The sequence below is a fragment of the Pristis pectinata genome, chromosome 9 (genome assembly GCF_009764475.1).
Source record: "Pristis pectinata isolate sPriPec2 chromosome 9, sPriPec2.1.pri, whole genome shotgun sequence".
NCBI classification, from domain to species: Eukaryota; Metazoa; Chordata; class Chondrichthyes; order Rhinopristiformes; family Pristidae; genus Pristis; species Pristis pectinata.
Genome location: NC_067413.1, coordinates 6,891,931 through 6,913,395, shown reverse-complemented (window position 1 = coordinate 6,913,395; position 21,465 = coordinate 6,891,931). Strand labels below are relative to the sequence as shown.

The 21,465-nt window shown below is 44.5% G+C and overlaps 1 protein-coding gene across 2 annotated transcripts in view; it reads left to right on the top strand.

Moving 5' to 3' along the window:
• The window catches only part of stk3 (serine/threonine kinase 3 (STE20 homolog, yeast)), a 305,893-nt gene that overhangs the window by 73,958 nt on the left and 210,470 nt on the right, over positions 1 to 21,465 (top strand). For both annotated transcript variants that reach the window (XM_052023496.1, XM_052023497.1), the window contains one exon: positions 18,846 to 19,010. In XM_052023496.1, coding sequence (XP_051879456.1) covers positions 18,846 to 19,010 — 165 coding nt within the window. The remainder of the gene's footprint in view (positions 1 to 18,845; positions 19,011 to 21,465) is intronic.

Below are 21,465 nucleotides of genomic sequence, written 5' to 3'. Positions count from 1 at the left end.
AAAGTGCATCAGTGTATACTTGTCTGGATTAAACTCCATAGGAATAATTTTCTGAAAATAGGTAGAAATTGCTTGGAGTGGAATGAGAAACTATGTTAATATGTATACCAGATTAACATATAATTACATGTGGCAAGTAAAACAATAGAATAAAGAGCTCTACAAATGTATAAATTCTGGTCTGCTTTGCCTATATTCTGTGTTATAACTTGATTTTATAAGCAGACTGATCATCATATCTTTGAACATTGACTTTCACTGACCAAAATATACTTCTGCAAATTTACTAATCATACCCCCCTATATATTACAAACAACAAAGGTGCCAGCAACAATCCCTGCGGTACACCATTTGTTACGGGTTTCCAGTCAGAGAAACACCTATTCGTCATAACCCTCTGTCTCTTATCACCCAGCCAATTTTGGATCCAGTTTGCCAACATGCATCGGATCCCATGTGCCCTAACCTTCTGGACCATCCTACCATGCGGGGCCTTGTCAAAGGCCTTGCTAAAGTCGATGTAAATCATGTCTATGGCTGTGCCCTTATCAATTTTCCTAATCACCTCCTCAAACACTCAATTAAATTTGTGAGACGTGATTTCTCATGCATAAAACCATGCTGACTTCTGATCAGTGCAAGCCTTTCTAAGTGAACATAAATCCTGTCTGTTAGAATCTTCTCCAACAACTTCACCACTACTGAAGTAAGGCTCACCAACCTTTAGTTTCGAGGCTTATCTCAACTGTCCTTTTTGAACAAGGAGAAACATTAACTGTCCTCCAGACTTCTGGTACCTTACCCATGGCTAACAAAGATGCAAAAATCTCCACCAGGGCCCCAGCAATCTCCTCCCTTGCTTCAGTTAGCATCCCATGATAGATCCTGTCTGGCCCTGGGATTTATCCAGCCTAATGTACTGCACTTCCTCCTTCTTGATAGAGACATCCTCCAGACTATCGGTGTACCCTCCCTTAACTCTTCAGCCTCCATGACCTTCTTCCTGGTGAATGCCAATGAGAAGTATTCATTTAGGATCTCGCTCATTTTCCCTGGCTCCATGGAAAGATTTCCTCTTGGGTCCCTGAGGCAATCTATTCGTTCGTTAGCTACCCATAGCTCACCCACCGCTCCCTGAAAATGGCAACACAGGTGGATAGGGTAGTGAAAAAGGCATTTGGTATGCTTGCCTTCATAGGTTGAGGCATTGAGTATATGAGTTAGGATGTCATGTTGCAATTTAAAAAAAAAATTGGTTGGATTTCACTTGGAGTATTGTGTGAAGTTCTGGTGACCACACTACTGGAAGGATGTGGTATAAATAGAGAGATACAGAAATTTCCAGGACGTTGCCTAGAATGGAGGGTTGTAGTTATAAGGAAAGAGTGGATAGGCTGGGTTATTCCTCACGGGAACGTTGCAGGCTGAGGGGTAACCTTATGGAAAGTTATAAAATAATGAGGGGGCATAGATAGGATAGAGTCGTTTTCCCAGGGCATGGGAATCTCAAACTGAAGGGCACAGGTTTAAGGTGAGAGGGTAGAAATTTAAAGGAGATCTGAAGGATAAGTTTTTCCACATAAAGGTTGGTGAATATCTGGAATTACAGTGTTTAAAAGGTATTTGGACAGATACTTCCATAGGAAAGTTGTGGAGAGGTACGAATATAATGCAGGAAAATGGGATCAGTGTAGATAGGCAGCATGGATGAGGTTGGCTGAGGGAACCTTTTCTGTGCTGTATGTTTCTAATATACTTGCAAAATAGTGTAACCTGGGATGTAACAGAAACCTAATCACCTCCTGTTTTTCCTCCATACACAAACTCCCCCTCTTATTCATATACACATGATGTGGACTGAGCAGGTATGACTTTTACATATTACATTTTCAAATCAAGAATTGAATAAACATGTGGGTTGAAAAGTCTTGAGACAAAGTATTAAGCGACTTTACAGCAAGTGAACAAACAGGACAACATTTGAGGTCAGGTTTGCAGCTCATTTAATACAACTTTTCTTCATGTAGATATATTTGTAATGTGACTGCATATAATTGAATTATCCATTACTTAATCTAAATTTTATTTCCCCTTGCCCTACATATTTTAGACCTTTCAAATAGTCTTTGCTTTGCTGTCTTCTGAACCCAAGCACTTTCTCTTCAATACCCTGTTTCTGTTTTATGTCTTGGTGTTCACAGAAAAATTGTACTGAAGACCTAACCAATGGGTGTGAAATTGACAACGGCAGATTAGTTCAAAAGCAAATGCCCGGAAATCTGAAATAAAGACATTAAATGCTGGAAATATTCAGCATGTTAGGTAGTACATATAGACAGAGAAAAAGAGTTAACATTCCAAGTCGCTGATCTTTCGTTAAGATTCAGTAAGACAAACAAATTAATGCTTATTTACAGCCCTTGAAGAAAAGATGTCAACTTCAGGTCATAAATTAGCCAGGAGACATAAGAGACTGCAGATGCTGGAATCTGCAGCAAAAGAAAAACAAAGTGCTGGAGGAACTCACCGGGTCAGGCAGCATCTGTAGAGAGAAATGGACAATCAACGTTTTGGGTTGAGACCCTTCATCCAATCCAGATGTAGGGTCTCAACCTGAAACGTTGACTGTTCATATCCATCAATAAATGCTACCTGATCCGCTGAGTTCCTGGCACAGTTTGTTTTTTTGCTCATAAATTAGCTACCTGCTCACTAAAATCCCTGCAACTTGCATCAATATAATTTGCTTATAACACAAAGTAATTGGTTCCTCGAATGAGGTTATCATTTTTTACACAGCCAGTGGTTAGGGTCTGGAATGCTCTGCCATGGACAGGAGTGGAATAATATTAATTTGTATCATTTAGGAGAGAGCTGGATCAGCATTCAATATAAAATAATTTGCTTTGCTGGGGGAGAGGGTGGGGAATGGGAGTAGCTGGATTTTTCCTAAATGGAGCTGGTGTGGACCAAAGGGAGCAGATGCGGTAACCGTTTTGTAATTCTGTGGAATCCTCTCTTTAGAGAGTCAAGAATTCCCTAATGTGATTAGACTAGTTCTGCTGCTATAAAGTTCATATGACAAAAGCATAAAGAAAATGAGAAAGCAAAGAGAGTGGGTCTAGTAATTTATGAAGCCTTAAAATTGCAAATCTTTCAGGCTAAGCCATTGACTTAAAGCATTTCTAATGTTTATTAGGTTAGACCTACACGTTGATATAAATCCATATTAATTTGCAGATTAAAATGTAATGGTTAATGTTTGCACCTTTTTTCAATTAATTTTGACAAATTTATTATGAAGCTATCATGTGTTCTAATGTTAACCGCTGAATATTAGAGACCCTTCACATGAACATTGTGCATTATGATTTCTACTTTGCCTTGGCACAAGCTAAAAAGTAATTTAAAGCAGCACTTCGATTATGGAATGTATTATGGCCAAAAGAATAAAACATACAAAAAGTATGGCTTTCCTGATGAAGGGTCTTGATCCAAAATGTTGACTGTTTATTTGTCTCCATAGATGCTGCCTGACTTGCTGAGTTCCTCCAGCACTTTTTATGTGTGTTGCACCAGATTCCAACATCTGCAGAATCTCTGGTGAAACCCCACTTGAGAATGATTTCATATCTATTCCAGTATAGGAGATTGGAGCATGACCATAGATTGTTTGAATTTGTGTTCCAAATGTGACAGTATTTGATTGTATAGTAAAAATACACATGCGTTAGGTTTCATGTAGGACTTTGGATGAGCTCAAATTTATGGAGAGTGAAAAATGGTGGTCAGCCAGGAAAGCCTTGCAAATTGTCAAGCCTGGAGATAACTAAGGAAAGATTGAAGGTTTCAACAGTAGATAAACAGAGGCAAGAGATGATATGGGGTGAGGTTTGGAAATGGCATGGTATTTTAAAGCTTGTCTCAGGGCCATATACAACACCAAAGTTGTGAGCAGTCTGGTTCTATCTCAGAGTTGCCAGGTAGAGCTTAAGCAGTCAGTGGTTAGGCAGTGGATTATATTGTAGTAACTGACTTGGGTTTGCAATATTTGGTTCAAGGAAATTTCAGTTCATCCAGGTGTTGGATGCTGAATAAATAATATGATAATTTAGAGGTGGAGGAGTTTTAGGGAGCTGAGAGCCAACAACATACATATAAAACTAGACATGTTATTGGATAATAGTGGAGGTAATGAATAGAAGGAGGCTGATAATAGATCTGTGGGGGCTTTAGAGGTAATGGAGATCCCCTATCGTGGCCCAAGTATTGATGGCTGTGCCTTCAATTATCCAGGCTCTACCTAAATTTGGTCCCAAAATCTCTCCACTGTCCACATGATACCTTAATGTAAAGCTACCTCTTTGACCAAGCTTTTCATCACCATCACATTTCTTTCTTTGCCTTAGTATCTACCTATTTCATTGCGTAATTTGACCTTTATTGGGAGGCTTTCCTGTTAATATGTTTTATTTTGTAGCTTGGACAATTTTACCAACCGCCTTACATTGTTCATTGTGAATATTAATCATATCAATGGTATTAGTAATAGGCACACATTGTGATGGCCAGCAAGAGCTTTCAGAGTCTAACAAATGCACTCAATCTGTGGGACAGTATAATTACGATCTACATGGAAGTTTTCATTCTGGTGTTTATTTCCAGTGTTTTTGAATTGGTATAGCCTACGGCAAATCATGCTTATGAAGTATCTGGATTTTTGTATTTTGATCAAAGCTATTTTCATGTTCCACTTATTATGGCAATTCAGTCTTGCATTACATCATACACTCATTGAATTCACTATTTCCTCTCCTGTACATATGCTTCAACAAAAAATAACTATGTTCCTGATCAGTGCAGAATAGATGGGAATCCTTTGGCACTGGCAGTGTTTGTTACCTCTTGATTTATGTCAGGTTATCTGAAGTACCTGATGTGAGTGAATCCTAGTGAGGATAACTTTGGGGTGCTGTGTGGATTGGCACTGCATTACATGGCTTTTGGCTGAATTCACCAGATTCTGAAACACTGAATTCTCATGGTAGTTAGTTAAAATGTTACTTAATGTTTTGTCATGAGGACAGATTTGTTGTAATCATCCTATTAAAATTCTTGACAGTTAAAATGTCCACTTGGCAGTTTAAAGACGCAAACTATAGTTGTGAGTCTTAACTGCTTTTCTTTTATGATCTGTCATTTTAATTGCAAACGTTTTTGTAAAGTTTTACCTGCTGTAAATAATTTATCTGATTAAAAATTAGGCTTTGTTTTTGAGACAGTTGATTTTCACTTATTGGTTGAAGAATTTAAAATGATATTTCCCATCAGTAGTTTCCTCTGCTTTCATTTTCGCTATGTGTGATTTAACATGCTTAATCAGGAATGCTGTACAGATGTTTGTAATAATCTTATCAGCCTTTGAATTTTTATGCTGTATTGCAGAAATTGATTTATTCTTGATTAAAGGAAGTTTCCTTTATTTTGTTAAGTCAATTCCTTTGCCAATTCTACATTAATGTAGTGTGGCATGGTTATTAATGCTTCTTGCTATGATAATTTTGGAAATCTGATCCTGTTGTTTGCAATGGGTTCCGCTTCATACAGAACAGACTAATCTTGGCTGTCCTAATCTACTTAAGCACAAACACTAGTCTTACACTCTATTTTAATTGATGAATGTGCTTTATATTTAATTTATCCTTTAAAAAATCTTCAATTGCTACATTTTATCGTTATTGCTCCTAAGTTATTTGCAGTACTATTTCAGCAAAGTGAAGAGAAAGCATCATATAACGTGTTCCTGCACACAAAATCTGTTTTATCAGCTTTTACATTAAACGTTTAGAGCATTTTCCTTCTGAAAACCACGGTGCATTTTAGGGCTTGTAATTGAAACATTACATCATTTTCATGGAAGTTATTTATATAAATACATATGTAGTTGTATCTTGTACAACTCTATTACAATGATTACGTCTGTCATTATGGACATAAAATTTCAAAATGGCTATTCAAATTGTGATCTGTCGAGTTAAAGTTAAATGCATTGCACAATTTAACTGGCAGTTTTTATCTTAGCAAAAGTAAACACGATTGTTCCATTTTTGCAGATCTTATTCTTCATGCTTTGCAGATGATTAGGCTAGGATGTGTTCCTTATGATCCTAGCAAACTGGTTACATGTGGACTTTGTTGTTATTGCATCTTACTGTGAATCTGATCAATTTTTTCCTCTCCTGTAATTTTGGCTTCCAATGGTGTTGTACATTCCAGTTATTGCAATTTGGTATTGTGTGATTACCACATCAAACAACAAATGGTAGCTGTGGTCCCTTGTGTTTAGTTGCCTTTTAGTTGAACTCAAGAGTGAGTGGGCGTTTTTTTTTACTGTGCATTGAGAATGAGTAGAGCTGATGCAGTATCTAAATATCTTTTCTGAGTGGGTGTGCTCAGTTGTTAAGTAGCGTCTTAAAATGCTGCTCAGTTGTGTGTATTCTACTAGATGTGTAGGTTAGTAAAGCTTGAGAGGAGAAAACTTATTCATTCTGATTTTTGATGTAGAGACTTTTTTGGGTAGGGATTAAAATGATTGCTGTTGCCATCTTGACAGATTCAAGAAATAGATTCCCCTACTTTGATGAGCATTGTAGTTTATTGAAAAACATGATGCTAGGAGAACTCAGCAGGCCAGGCAGCATCCATGGAGAAAAGCAGGCAGTCAACGTTTCGGGTCAGGACTCTTCTTCAGGGAAACCCGACTACCTATCAACACCCTGTGCCCCCCCCCATTTTCGTCCACCTATCACTGCTCTGCTTTTCCCTCCTATATATTGGGCTTCCCCTTTTCCTATCCAGTACTGAAGAAGGGTCCTGATCCGAAACATTGACTGCCTGCTTTTCTCCATGGATGCTGCCTGGCCTGCTGAGTTCCTCCAGCATCATCGTGTTTTTCTTCTAGATTCCAGCATCTGCAGTTCTTTGTTTCTCATTGTAGCTTATTGTTAAGAAATGAGTATACCAAGTGGTCTAGCCTAATGCATTGCTTGATTTGAGTTTGCTGGCTTCAATGAAAGATGCTCTGCCGGTAGCTATACCTCTGCTGTTTATCTCAGTGAACAGCAAATGAAAGAAACCACAGATATTACATTGGCACGGAGGTGGCATTTGGGCCCAGTATCCAAGGAAAGTTGTGCTGGCCCTGGAGAGGGTCCAGAGGAGGTTTACACGAATAATCCTGGGAATGAAAGGCCTAACGTATGAGGAGCATTTGATGGCTCTGGGCCTGTACTCAATGGAGTTCAGAAGGATGAGGGGGGATCTCATTGAAACCTATCTGAAAGGCCTGGATGGAGTGGACATAGAGGGAATGCTTCCATTAGTAGGAGAGTCTAGGATCTGAGGCCAAAGCCTCAAAATAAAGGGATGTCCCTCTAGAACCGAGATGAGGAGGAAGTTCTTCAACCAGAGTGTGATGAGTGTGTCGAATTCATTGACATGGAGGATGCTGGAGGCCAAATCATTGGATGTATTTAAGGCAGAGATTCATAGGCCCTTGATTGGTAAGGGGTATAAGGATTTTGGGGAGAAGGTGGGAGAATGGGGTTGAGAAAAAAAAATCAGCCATGATTGAATGGCAGAGCAGACTTGATAGGCTGAATGGCTTAATGTCCTATGATAATGTCTAATGCTCCTATGTCTTAAGAGTTTGGGATGTTGCTACTCAAGAGAGTAACTGGACAGTGATTGATAGGAAGGTAATTAGAAGTTGAGGTTCTCTAGGTAGAGTATTGCTGTTGTTAAGCTGGAGAGGTAGGAGCGGACTCGGTCAATAGCCCTGTATATGGAATAAGTGGAAATGATGGTGAAAGAGATTATCGACAAGGACACAGGACAGAGAATTGTGGCCAAACATGGGAAGAGGAACCAGATACATAGGAGACATTGACAGAGTGGTAGAGTACTACAGCACAGAGACAGGCCCTTCAGCCCATCTAGTCCATGCCGACCTGACCTTCTGCCTAGTCCCATCTACCTGCACCCGGACCATATCCCTCCAAACCCCTCCCATCCATGTACCTATCCAAACTTCTCTTAAATGTTACAATTGAATCCTCATCTACCACTTGCTGGCAGCTTGTTCCATACTCGCACCCACCACTGAGTGAAGAATTTCCCCTCAGATTCCCCTTATATATTTCACCTTTCACCTTAAACCTATGTCCTCTAGTTCTAGTCTCACCCAACCTTAGGGCAAAAAGCCCGCATGCATTCACCCTATCTATGCCCCTCATAATTTTGTATATGTCTATAAGATTTCCCCTCATTCTCCTGCCCACTCCTCCTAACCTATTCAACCTTTCCTTATAACTTAAGGTCCTCAAGTCCCGGCAACATTCTCTGCACTCTTTCAAGCTTATTGACAAAATGCTGGAGGAACTCAGCAGGTCAGGCAGCATCTATGGAGAGAAATAAACAGTCGACTGTTCCTCCAGCATTTTGTCTATGTTGCTTCAGATTCCAGCACCTGCAGAATCTCTTGTGTCTCTATTCAAGTTTATTGATATCTTTCCTGTAGGTATGTGACCAGAACTGCACACAATACCCTAAATTTTGGTCTCACAAACATCTTGTACAAATTCAACAAACATCCCAACTCCTATATTCAGTGCCCTGATTTGTGACGTCCAAAGTGCTAAAAGCTCTCTTTACAACCCTATCTACCTGTGATGCCACTTTCAAGGAACTATGGACCTGTATTCCTAGGTCCCCCTGTTCTACTGCACACCTCAGAGCCCTACCATTCACTGTGTAAGTTCTACCCTGCTTTGTCCTCCCAAAGTGCAACACCTCACACTTGTCTGCATTAAATTCCATCAGCCATTTTTTAGTTCATTTTCGTAGCTGGTCAAGATCACGCTGCAAGTTTTGATAGCCTTCCTCGCTGTCCACTATGCCCCCAATCCTGGTGTCATCTGCAAATTTGCTGACCCAGTTTACCACATTATCATCTAAATCATTAAAATAGATGATAAGCAACAATGGACCCAACACCGATCCCTGCAGCACACCACTAGTCACAGGCCTCCAGTCAGAGAGACAACCATCTACTACCACTCTCTGGCTTCTCCTGCTAAGCCAATGTTTAATCCAATTGACTACTTCATCCTGAATGCCGAGTGACTTAACCTTCTGGAGCAGCCTCCCATGCGGCACTTTGTCAAAGGCCTTGCTAAAGTCCACGTAGACAACGTCCACCGCCTTTCCCTCATCAACCTTCTTGGTAACCTCCTTGAAAAACTCTATAAGATTGGCTAGACATGACCTACCACGCACAAAACCATGTTGACTATCCCTAATCAGGTCCTCTCTACCTGAATGCATATATATTCTGTATCTTAGAATGCCTTCCAATATTTACCCATGACTGACATCAGGCTTACCGGACTAGTAATGGGTAAACTAATGCCACAAACTACAGGCCATAGTGGAAACCTTGAAGGAGAGGGGTGGAGTTGGGTGACTCTCCTTATTTGTTTCTACCTATCACCCACTAGCCACTGTCTCCCAACTCCACCCCACCTGGCTTCACCTGCCCATCATTCCCCCCACCTCACTTGATTCCACCTACTGCCTACCAGCCCCTGCTCACCACCTACTGCCTACCAGCCCCTGCCTCACCCTCCCTCTCACCTCTTCATACTGGCTATTTCTCCTCTTGCACCCTCAGTCCTGATGCAGGGTCTTGACCCGAAATGTCATCCATCCTTCTGTCTCCCAGATGCTGCTTAACCCGCTGAATTCCTCCAACAGTTTTTTTTGTATCACCTGTAGGAAAATGGGTTAATTAAGACAAGTAGCATGGATTTGTTAATGGAAAATTGAGTTTCACTTGTATCATGATTTTATTTTGAGGAGATAATAGATAGAGATGATGAGGGCATTGCAGTCAATGCAAAGTGTGGCGACTCACCGTCTAGTCGGGCGAACCGGCTCGGCAGTCGGGTCGCGTGGTGTCGGAGCGACGAGGCCCAAGATGGCGTGCGGGCCTCGTCTTTTCCGAGCGACGGGGAGACCCGCGCGCGGGAAAGTCCTGATGACGTAGGACTTGCGTCATTGCCGTTTTTTGGGCGGGAGTTTTCTCCCTTAAAGGGCCCACGCAAGGTGGGAAAATAAACCAGTTCTGTTTGGCAATCCTCCGAGTGAGTCTTGTTTTATTCCGCGGTAGCAACCGCTACATTGGTGACCCCGACGGTCCAAACGGCTTTTGGACCCGCGAAATGGACGACAGCGCAGCAGCCAACGCAGTGGCCCTCAAGCTGCCCACCTTTGGACACTTCGGCCCAGCGTCTGGTTTGACCAGGCCGAAGCGCAATTCCACCTTCGGCAGATCACCTCCGACTCCACGAAGTACTACCATGTGGTTTAGCTCTCTGGACCAGGAGACAGCCGCCCAGGTTGGAGACTTCATCCAGTCCGCCTCCGGAGGAAATTAAGTACCCGGCTTTCAAAGACCTTGTGATCCGGACCTTCGGCCTCTCCCGTCGTGAGCGCAGCCGCCCGCCTGCTTCATCTGGATGGCCTGGGGGACAGATCCCCATCCGCCCTAATGAATGAGATGCTGGCATTGGCTGAGGGACACAAGCCATGCCTGATGTTCGAACAGGGCCTTCCTCGAACAGCTCCCCGATGACATCCACTTGTTAGCTGACGCCGACTTCAGCAACCCCCGTGAGGTGGCCGCCCGGGCAGATGTCCTGTGGAGGGCCAAGCGCGAGAGCGGTTTCGCCGTCAGTCAAATCACCAGGCCACGAGCCCAACGCCCGCCTCGCCCGGCCCCAGCAACCGAGCAGCCACGCCCCAGGAACGCAGACGACGACACGGGTGACCAGCTGTGCTTCTACCATCAGAGGTGGGGTGCGGAGGCCCGTCGATGCCGCCCACCCTGCAAGTTTCAGGGAAAACGCCAGGGTCAGCCGCTGCTGATGGCTACGGTGGCTGGCCCGCCGACAGAGCCTCCTATTCGTTCAGGACAAGAAATCTGGACGGCATTTCCTCGTTGATACTGGAGCAGAGGTCAGTATTTTGCCCCCGACCGGCCGCGACACTCGTGACAGGCCACCAGGTCCTCTACTCAATGCCGTCAACGGTACAACGATATGGTCTTTCGGCACCCGTACCCTTCAATTACACTTTGGCGGCAGCCGTTTTACCTGGACCTTTACCCTTGCCACCGTCGCCCGACCACTCCTAGGAGCCGATTTCCTTCGGGCCCACAACCTGTTAGTCGACCTGCGAAGGAAGCGGTTTAGTTCACTCTAGCACTCTCCGGACCTATCCCCTGGGAGAAATCAGCCCACCAGCCCCGCGCCTGGACTCCATTTCCCTTTCTGGTGACGATTTCGCCAAGCTCCTAGCCGAATTCCCATCGATTTTGGCACCTTCGTTTACAAATTCTAGGCCCACACATGGGGTACGACACCACATCATTACCACAGGGCCACCCCTTCATGCCGAGCACGGCGATTAACCTCCAGACAAGCTCCGCCTGGCAAAGGAAGAGTTCCGTCACATGGAGGAGCTGGGATTGTTCGCAGGTCAGACAGCCCCTGGGCCTCCCCCTGCACATGGTCCCCAAAGCCACCGGAGGGTGGGAGGCCCTGCGGCGACAACCGCAGGCTGAATGACGCACCACCCCCGGACCGCTATCCCATCCCTCACATCCAGGACTTCGCAGCGAACTTACACGGGGCCCGCATCTTTTCCAAAGTGGACCTCGTTAGGGGATACCACCAAATCCCGGTCCATCCGGATGACGTCCCCAAAACTGCGATTATCACCCCATTCGGCCTGTTCGAATTCCTTCGGATGCCGTTCGGCCTTAAGAACGCCGCGCAGACCTTCCAGCGGCTGATGGACGCGGTAGGCCGAGACCTGGACCGTGTTCATTTACTTGGACGACATACTGATCGCCAGCCGTAACCGCCAAGAACACCTTTCCCACCTCCGCCAGCTGTATTCCCGCCTCCTCGATTTCGGCCTCACGATTAACCCGTCCAAGTGCCAATTCGGACTTGACTCTATCGATTTCCTCGGCCACAAAATCACCAGTGACGGGGCAACACCCCTACCTGCCAAGGTGGATGCTATCCGCCATTTTGCCCGCCCCGACACAGTCAAAGGCCTACAGGAATTCCTTGGGATGGTCAACTTTTACCATCGTTTCATCCCTGCAGCAGCCCGTATCATGCGCCCTCTGTTCTCGCTGCTGGCTGGTAAGGGCAAGGACATCACCTGGACTGACGAGGCTGCGGCTGCTTTCGTTAAGGCCAAAGACGCCCTGGCAGATGCCACGATGCTGGTACACCCCAGGACTGACGTCCCGACTGCCCTCACGGTAGACGTGTCCAACACCGCGGTGGGTGGGGTACTGGAACAGCTACTCGAAGGCCGCTGGCAACCCTTGGCATTTTTCAGCAAACACCTTAGACCGCCCCAACTGAAGTACAGCGCTTTTGATCGGGAACTTCTAGCGCTGTATCTGGCGGTCCGGCATTTCCGATACTTTGTAGAAGGCAGGCCTTTCACCGCTTTCACTGATCATAAGCCTCTGTCCTTTGCCTTCTCCAAAGTCTCCGATCCCTGGTCAGCTCGTCAGCAGAGACAATTATCCTACATTTCCAAGTTCACAACTGACATCCAACATGTCTCCGGAAAGGATAATGTTGTTGCTGATGCACTTTCCAGACCAACCATCCACAACCTATCCTTGGGTGTCGACTACACGGCCCTGGCTGACGCACAGCAAGCCGACGACGAACTGCCCAGCTACAGAACTGCAGTCTCGGGTCTACAGCTCCGAGATTTCTTGGTTGGTCCAGGTCAGCGGACCCTACTTTGCGACTTTGCGACTGGTCAGCCCCGCCCTATAGTCCCTGCAGCCTGGCGGAGACGCGTTTTTGACTCGGTACATGGGTTGGCGCACCCGTCCATCAGATGTACTGTCCGACTGGTCGCCAGCAAGTTTGTCTGGCATGTTCTGCGCAAACAGGTCAGTGAGTGGGCCAGGACTTGTCCACACTGCCAGACGTCAAAAATCCAGCGACACACCAAGGGTCCCACCACAGCAGTTCGAGCCTACCCGTAGGAGGTTCGACCACATACACGTCGACCTCGTGGGCCCTCTGCCAGTTTCAAGAGGAGCCCGGTACCTCCTTACTATCGTGGACCGGTTCACGAGGTGGCCTGAGGCAAACCCCCCTGACTGACATCACAACTGATTCCTGCGCCCAGGCGCTGCTCACAACTTGGGTCTCACGTTTTGGTGTTCCGGCCCACATCACTTCAGACAGAGGCACCCAATTCACTTCCAGTCTCTGGGCTGCATTAGCGAACCTGCTAGGGACACAGCTGCACACCACCACGGCCTACCATCCACAATCAAACGGGTTGGTGGAACGTTTTCACACCGCCATCTAAAATCGGTCCTTGATGGCCCGCCTGAAGGGTCCTAACTGGGTTGACGAGCTGCCTTGGGTCCTGCTCGGCATACGCACTGCCCCCAAAGAAGACCTCTGCACTTCGTCAGCTGAGCTTGTATACGGGGCGCCACTAGTTGTCCCCGGGGATTTCATACCTGCCCTTCGGGACCAAGGGGAACAACCCCCAGCAGTCCTACAAAGACTGCGCGAGAAGCTTGGCGCCCTGGCCCCGATTCCCACCTCATGGCACAGTCAAGCCCCATCCTGCCAGCCCAAGGAACTACGGGACTGTAAGTTTGTTTTCGTTCGCAGGGGCACACCTCGGGCGCCATTGCAACGACCATATGAGGGACTGTTCCGAGTCATACGGAATAACGGATCCACTTTTATTTTGGACATTGGAGGCAGGGAACAGGTTTTCACGGCGGACCACCTCAAACCGGCCCATTTGGATCTGCAACAGCCTGTCGAGGTTGCCACGCCGCGACGCAGAGGCCGCCCCCCTAAGCGGCAGCTGGCACAGCCCACGGACCTTGGGGACTGTCTCGCCGGTTCTGGGGGGGGTTGTGTGGCGACTCACCGTCTAGTCGGGCGAACCGGCTCGGCAGTCGGGTCGCGCGGTGTCGGAGCGACGAGGCCCAAGATGGCGGCGGGCCTCGTCTTTCCGAGCGACGGGGAGAACCCGCGCGCGGGAAAGTCCTGATGACGTAGGACTTACGTCATTGCCGGTTTTTTGGGCGGGAGTTTTCTCCCTTAAAGGGCCCGTACAAGGCGGGAAAATAAACCAGTTCTGTTTGGCAATCCTCCGAGTGAGTCTTGTTTTATTCCGCGGTAGCAACCGCTACAAAAGTATATGAACTTCCAGCAGGTTTTTGATAAGGTGACAGGTAACAGGCTTTTCGGGAAAAGTGAAGCACATGGCATAAAAGGAACATTGATAGAATGGATACAAAGTTGGCTAAGTAGCAGACAACAGGATATTTGTTTTTCAGTTTAGAAGAAAGTCAATAGTGGTGTTCTGCAGAGATCTGTGTTGGGGCCATTGCTTTTTTTTGACCCAGAGCTTGATTGCAAGCCACACTTACTAAATTTACAGACGACATAAAATTTTTCAGTATTATGAACTGTGAAGAAGATATGAATAGATTGCAGCAGGATACAAACAGGCTGTTGGAATGGGAAGATGTGTGGCAGCTGAAGTTAGATGTGGAGACACATGAGGTAAAGCATCTTTGAAGGAAGAATGAGGGGAGGCAATAAAGATAAAAGGATACTGTCTGGAAAAGGAGTGCAGAAGAAGGGTGACCTGGCAGTATGTGTGCATAAATCATTAAAAGTGGCAAGGCAGGTTGAGCAAGTGATTAATAAAGCATAGATGGTTTATCAATAGAGCATAAAAGGAGTAAAGTCATGCTGAACTTTTATTAAACAAGATACTCCATCTGAGGTTGGTCCATTGTAATCAGTCTCATCACCGCATTATAAGGAAGGATGTGAAGAAAATCTCTTCCAGAGAGAATCCAGAAATGATTTCTGAGAATAGATCCGGGACCGAAAGAGGCAAGAACTGTTTTGTTTGGAGAACTGGCATTGGAATTGTTTATTATTGTCACTTGTACCGAGGCACAGTGAAAAACCTGTCTTGTATGCCATTCATACAGATCAATTCATTACACAGTGCTTTGAGGTAAAACAATGCAGAATGTAGAATAAAGTGTAACAGCTAAATAGAAAGTGCAATGCAGGCAGACAATAAGGTGTAAGGTCAATGATGCAGATTGTGAGGTCAAGGGTTCATCGCCATACTAGAGGAAGGCTGAGGGGAGATCTGATATCTGGACAGTGGATAGTGGGAGATTTTTTTCGATGCAGGGGCTAAGGACTAGGAATGGGCAGACACAGTAGTGTCGTGGTTAGTGCAATGCTATTACAACACCAGCGACCCGGGTTCAATTCTAGCTGCTGTCTGTAAGGAGTTTGTACGTTCTCCCCGTGTCTGCGTGGGTTTCCTCTGGGTGCTCTGGTTTCCTCCCACATTCCAAAGACGTACGGATTAGGATGTTGTGGGAATGCTATGTTGGCGCTGGAAGCGTGGCGATACTTGCAGGCTGCCCCCAGAACACTACGCAAAAGATGCATTTCACTGTGTGTTTTGATGTACATGTGACTAATGAAGATATCTAAATTATGTATAAAATAAAAATGAAGAGATCTAAGCGTAACACGAGGAAAGATCTCTGTGCAGTGAATGTTTAAAATGCGAGCCTGAAGATGCGGTGGAGGCGGGGTCCATTGTGGCCCTCTGGACAGAATTGGATAAGTATATTGTGAAGAAAAATTTGCAAGGTTATGGAGAAGGGACCAGAAGTTGCATCTGGAGAATCGTTCAGGCAAGAGTCTTTGCAATATGTGATGGGCGGAATGGGCTCCTTTGTGCTATACCCATTCTCTAATTCTAAGAAAGGCGGGATGACAGCATATTATGTTGGTGCAAAAGGTACAAGACCTTACTGTGAATCGTATAGGCCTATAATTCTGTTAACTTTTATTTTGTAAATATTTACAAACAAAACTTAAAGGATTCACTTTATGTTGGCTACAGATAGAACATAGAACAGTACAGCACAATACAGGCCCTTCAGCCCACAATGTTGTGCCAACCTTTAAACCTCGCTTAAGACTATCTAACCCCTTCCTCCCACATATCCCTCTATTTTAAATTCCTCCATATGCTTATCTAGTAATCTCTTGAATCTGACCAATGTTCCTGCCTCCACCACCGCCCCAGGCAGCACATTCCATGCCCCAACCACTCTCTGGGTAAAATACCTTCCTCTGATATCTCCCTTGAACTTCCCACCCATTACTTTAAAGCCATGCCCTCTTGTATTGAGCATTGGTGTCCTGGGAAAGAGGCGCTGGTTGTCCACTCTATATATTCCTCTTAATATTTCATATTTTTTCTTTACCCTTATTCTATTTTTCAGATCTCTTTTGCTTTCCAAATTTATCTTGTTTCTCTCTGGCATAATCTGTGCACTTATCATAGGTTTCCTTTTCCTTTTTCTTTAATGCTTCAATTCTTTAATAATCCTGCTAGAAACTTGCTACTCTGTTCCCAAACCGTCTCCTTCATGAAGGTCTTCCATTGGCGATGGATGGTAAACATTGGCCATGCCAATAATGCCCAAATCATGTCCCTGAATAAAGAAAATTGTTCAGTTATTTTGCATACAAGTTTTTGATTTTAGTATATGTACTCAGTCCCTCTTCAACTCATTGAAGTTGGCTCTTACTGGCAATGTACTTTCAGGTGACAATCTCCCTTCTCCCCCCTCCTATCGGGCAGAGGATACAAAAGCCTGAAAGCACATACCACCAGGCTCAAGGACAGCTTCTATCCCACTGTTATAAGACTATCGAACAGTCCCCTAATATGATAAGATGGACTCTTGACCTCACAGTCTACCTTGTTATGACCTTGCACCTTATTGTCTACCTGCACTTCACTTTCTCTCTAACTGTAACATTTTATTCTGCGTTCAGTTCTTGTTTTCCCTTGCACTACCTCAATGCACTGTTGTAATGAAATGATCTGTAGGGACAGCATGCAAAACAAGTTTTTCACTGTATTTTGGTTGACTATTGTCACATGTACCAATTTACTGTGTCCTCTTTGGTATTCTAAGCAATATTGTGATCACTGAATCCATAACAGTCTCCTTGTTGTTCATGAAAATTTAGTGATGCTAAATATTGTTATAACTAATTTAAAAGGCCATCTCAATTACATTTGAAATTTTGTAACTTCAATATGAACTGTTTTATTTCAGGCAAGTTTTTTTTAATTGCCTGTCTTTGTCCTCCTGGGTCTGACACCAATACAGTTGATGCCAAATCATTGCCAGTGAGCCCAGAGCCATATTTTAGGTGGTGCTGGGAATCACCAAAAGAGTGATGTTTTTGCCCTTTTCTCTGTCATCACCTCACTGGAAGGGTTCACCACATCTTCAGCTTGGAGCTTCTTCAGATGAAGTACGACATTCCGACCTGCTTGTATCTATCTGCTGGATGTTGGTCTGACCCCTGAGAAATGCATTTTGGTTTATTATTATCACTTGTACCGAGGTACAGTGAAAAACCTGTCTTGCATACCATTGGTTAGATCAATTCATTGCACAGTGCATTGATGTAGTACAGGGTAAAAACAATAGCAGAATACAGAGTAAAGTGTCACAGCTACAGGGAAGTGTTTTGCAGGTAGACAATAAGGTGCAAGGTCATAACAAGGTAGATTGTGAGGTCAAGAGTCCATCTCATTGTATAACGGAACCGTTCAATAGTCTTATCACAGTGGGATAGAAACTGTCCTTGAGCCTGGTGGTATGTGCCCTCAGGCTCCTGTATCTTCTGCCTGATGGGAGAGGAGAGAAGAGAGAATGCCCCAGGTGGGTGGGGTCTTTGATTATGCTGGCTGCTTCAAGGCAGTGAGAGTATAGAGGGGAGGGGGAGGCTGGTTGCCATGATGTGCTGGGCTGTGTCCACAACTCTCCGCAGTTTTTGCGGTCCAGGCAGAGCAGTTGCAGGTAGGATGCTTTCTACAGTGCATTGATAAATGTTGGTGAGTGTCAAAGGGACATGCCAAATTTCTTTAGCCTCCTGAGGAAGTAGAGGCGCTGGTGAGCTTTCTTGGCAGTGGCATCTTCGTGGTTGGACCAGGACAGGCTATTGGTGATGTTCACTCCTAGGAAGCTCTCAACCTCAGCACCATTGATGTAGACAGTCACATGTACACTGCCCCCTTTCTTGAAGTTAATGAACAGCTCTTTTGTTTTAATGGCATTGAGGGATAGGTTGTTGTCATGAGACCATGTCACTAAGCTCTCTATCTCCTTCCTGTACTCCGACATCATTATTTAAGATACAGCCTATAACAGTGGTAGCATCTGCAAACTCGCAGATGGAGTTAGAGCAGAATCTGGCCACACAGTCATGAGTATATAGGGAGTAGAGCGGAGGGCTGAGGACTCAGCCTTGTTGGGGCACCAGTGTTGAGAATAATCGTGCTGGAGGTGTTGTTGCCTATCCTCACTGCATTCTGTTGGTCAGAAAGTCAAGGATCCAGTTGCAGAGGGAGGTGTTGAGTCCCAGGTCTCGGAGTTTGGTGATGAGTTTGCTTGGTACTATAGTATAGTATAGCTTTCTACATTACCAGTTTTATTTTTTACTTAAGATGCTGCTACCAGGAATGGAGGATATTTCATTAAAATTGCACCTAAATTTGTATGAATTTAATGTATTACTTGCATTACATGTGCTCAAATAACATTGGTTTTTAATGCTGTTATGTGATCTGGTTATAGCTAATAGAAGATGAAATAGCAACAATTCTTAAATCCACCTTGAAAGGTTTGGAATATCTGCACTTCATGAGAAAAATCCACCGAGATATCAAAGCTGGAAATATCCTACTGAACACTGAGGGCCATGCCAAGCTTGCAGATTTTGGTGTTGCAGGTCAGCTGACAGTAAGTAATCAGAATGAATAAATCTAAATAAATGATGCTATTGAGTAGAAGGATTTTCTCAAGGGTACTATGGACTGGAGTTAAAACTAGTCTAGTCAGTGATACCTGCATCCCAGAGAAAAAATAAACAAAGTAACACTTCCTTTATTTAATGCCAGAAATGTAACTCCTTCCATCCTCAAGGTTTGCACCAGTTTGATATTGCCCTGTTGCCTTTCTCAGCAACATTGCCTGTAAGAACAGAATTAGAGGCTGTATTATACATTTGTCCTTCTCCTTGCTCAGTGCATCCACATTTCTTTCATAGGCAGTAAAGCTTTAGTTCTATAGACTGGATTCAAATCACATTCTCATAGCTGAAGCTCGTTAATCTGTTAATTTTCTCTGATACATCTCCAATGGGAATAGGGTACTTGTATCATACTCAACATTTTAACAAAAATCCATTGAGTGTTCAGAATAAACGTATGCACAGCCTCTATGTTAGTACTGTAGTTCAGTCAATCTCCACTGAAAGGCTTAAGAGGCGCTGAATTATCCTGATGTGAAGCTGTTGCAAAGTCTAAGGATATAGCATAGTGGTTAAGTTACTTGACCAACTGCCTGACCATTGACTTCATGACATAATTTTGAATCTCAGTATAACAGCTGTCATGGTGGAATCAATAATTCAGCTAATTTATAAATCTAGAGTTACAAACAAAAAATCTGAGGAGGAAGTTTGACACCTTTACCAGGTCTGGCCAATACTTGATGTGAGATGCAGGGTGACTTCTTCCTCAGCTCAGAGCCAATTTGGGATGGGAAGTAAATGCTGGAATTGCCAGCAACATCCATGTTCCTGGAAAATATAAAAATCATTTTTTTAAGCACTAAAATATCTTCTACAGTTGCAACAGGTAGCAATTTCAAAAGTCCTAGGTTGTCCTCTTTGCCTACTTTGAGTTCCAGAGATGATATTGCTTCCTCTAATCCTTGAGTATTTAAAATGGGATCAGTGTGGTGTACAAATAAATAGTGCTGCATTTCAAGATCCCTTCATTGAATTCTTCATTTGGCCTCAAGTATTTGTTTTAATTTTTGCTGCATTAATTATTTTCTGCTTTTAGTGAAGCAATATAGGATGTGGCCTTGAATAATCCTGTAGTTTTCTGATTAAGTTGTCTTTAGATCTCACCTTGCAACAATTGCAGTGTCAAGTGTGGGTGGGGTGGGTGAGGGGGAGCGTGTGGAACTAAAGGAGTATATTACTCTCTTAAAGATTAAAAAAGAAAAATTCTTTGTTATTCTGCCTTTTGCTTTAATTTTTTATTTGCATTTTCAGTTCAGCATCCTCAGCTTTTACAATTTTTTAAAATCTGTTTTCTTATTATTGCAAATTATTCTGCTGCAAAAAATTGCTAGCAAGACATCCAAAAGGCAGATGGTAAATTCTAAATCTATATGCATCATGTCCATTTCCGTCAGCTGATACATGTATTTTAGTAGCATTTTGCTAAATATAGATAGAAGTTTTTACTTACAACAGAAAACTTTTCAGCTAAGACCTGGAGACATAAGAGACTGCAGATGCTGGAATCTGGAGCAGCATAAAGGTGCTGGAGGAACTCAATGGGTCAGACAGCATCCATGGAGGGAAATGGACAGTCGACATTTCAGGTCGAGACCCTTCATCTGGACCGCTGAGTTCCTCCAGCGCCTTTTGTCTTGCTTCAGCTAAGACCTGTAAAGCCTGGCAGTGTGGTTACCAATGCACCTTGTGAAAAGCCTTAGGACCTCTCTCCCTGGTCGCTATATTCATTCCCACCAGTACTTGAAGCCTCCTTCATCTTTGTCACTGTGTTCCTCTGATATTTGTTTGAAATAAAGAATGGTATCTGGTGATGAGAGGATGACATCAAGTCCAAGAAAGAATTTTGAAATGGTGTTCGAGCTCACAATGTCAACCACTTCTAAGATGAGACATTATGGAAAGCAATGTGTGCAAATAGCGCTTTGTAGCGGCTGCTACTGCGATGTGAAAGCAAGACACTAGTCGATAGGTTTCAGAGCAAGAACTGGTTTATTTTCCCGCCTTGTGCGGGCCTTTTAAGAGAGACTGTTCCCGCTCACCGAAAACGGAAATGACTTATACGCTACGTCATCAAACCTTTCCCACGCGCGGGTTCTCCCTGTCGCTCGGGGAAGATGAAGGCCCAATGCCATTTTGGGCCTCGCCGCTCTGACGACGCGCGACCCAACCGCCGAGCTGGTTTGCTTGCTTGGACGGTGAGTCGCTACACAACCTCCCCCCCCCCCCCCAGAACCGGCGATATGGTCCCCAAGGTCCGCGGGCTGTGTTAGCCGTTGCTTAGGAGGTTGGCCTCTGCATCGCGGCGCTGGAACCTTGACCGGTTGTTGTAGATCTAAATGGGCTGGTTTGAGGCGGTCCATCGTGAAGACCTGCTCCTTGCCC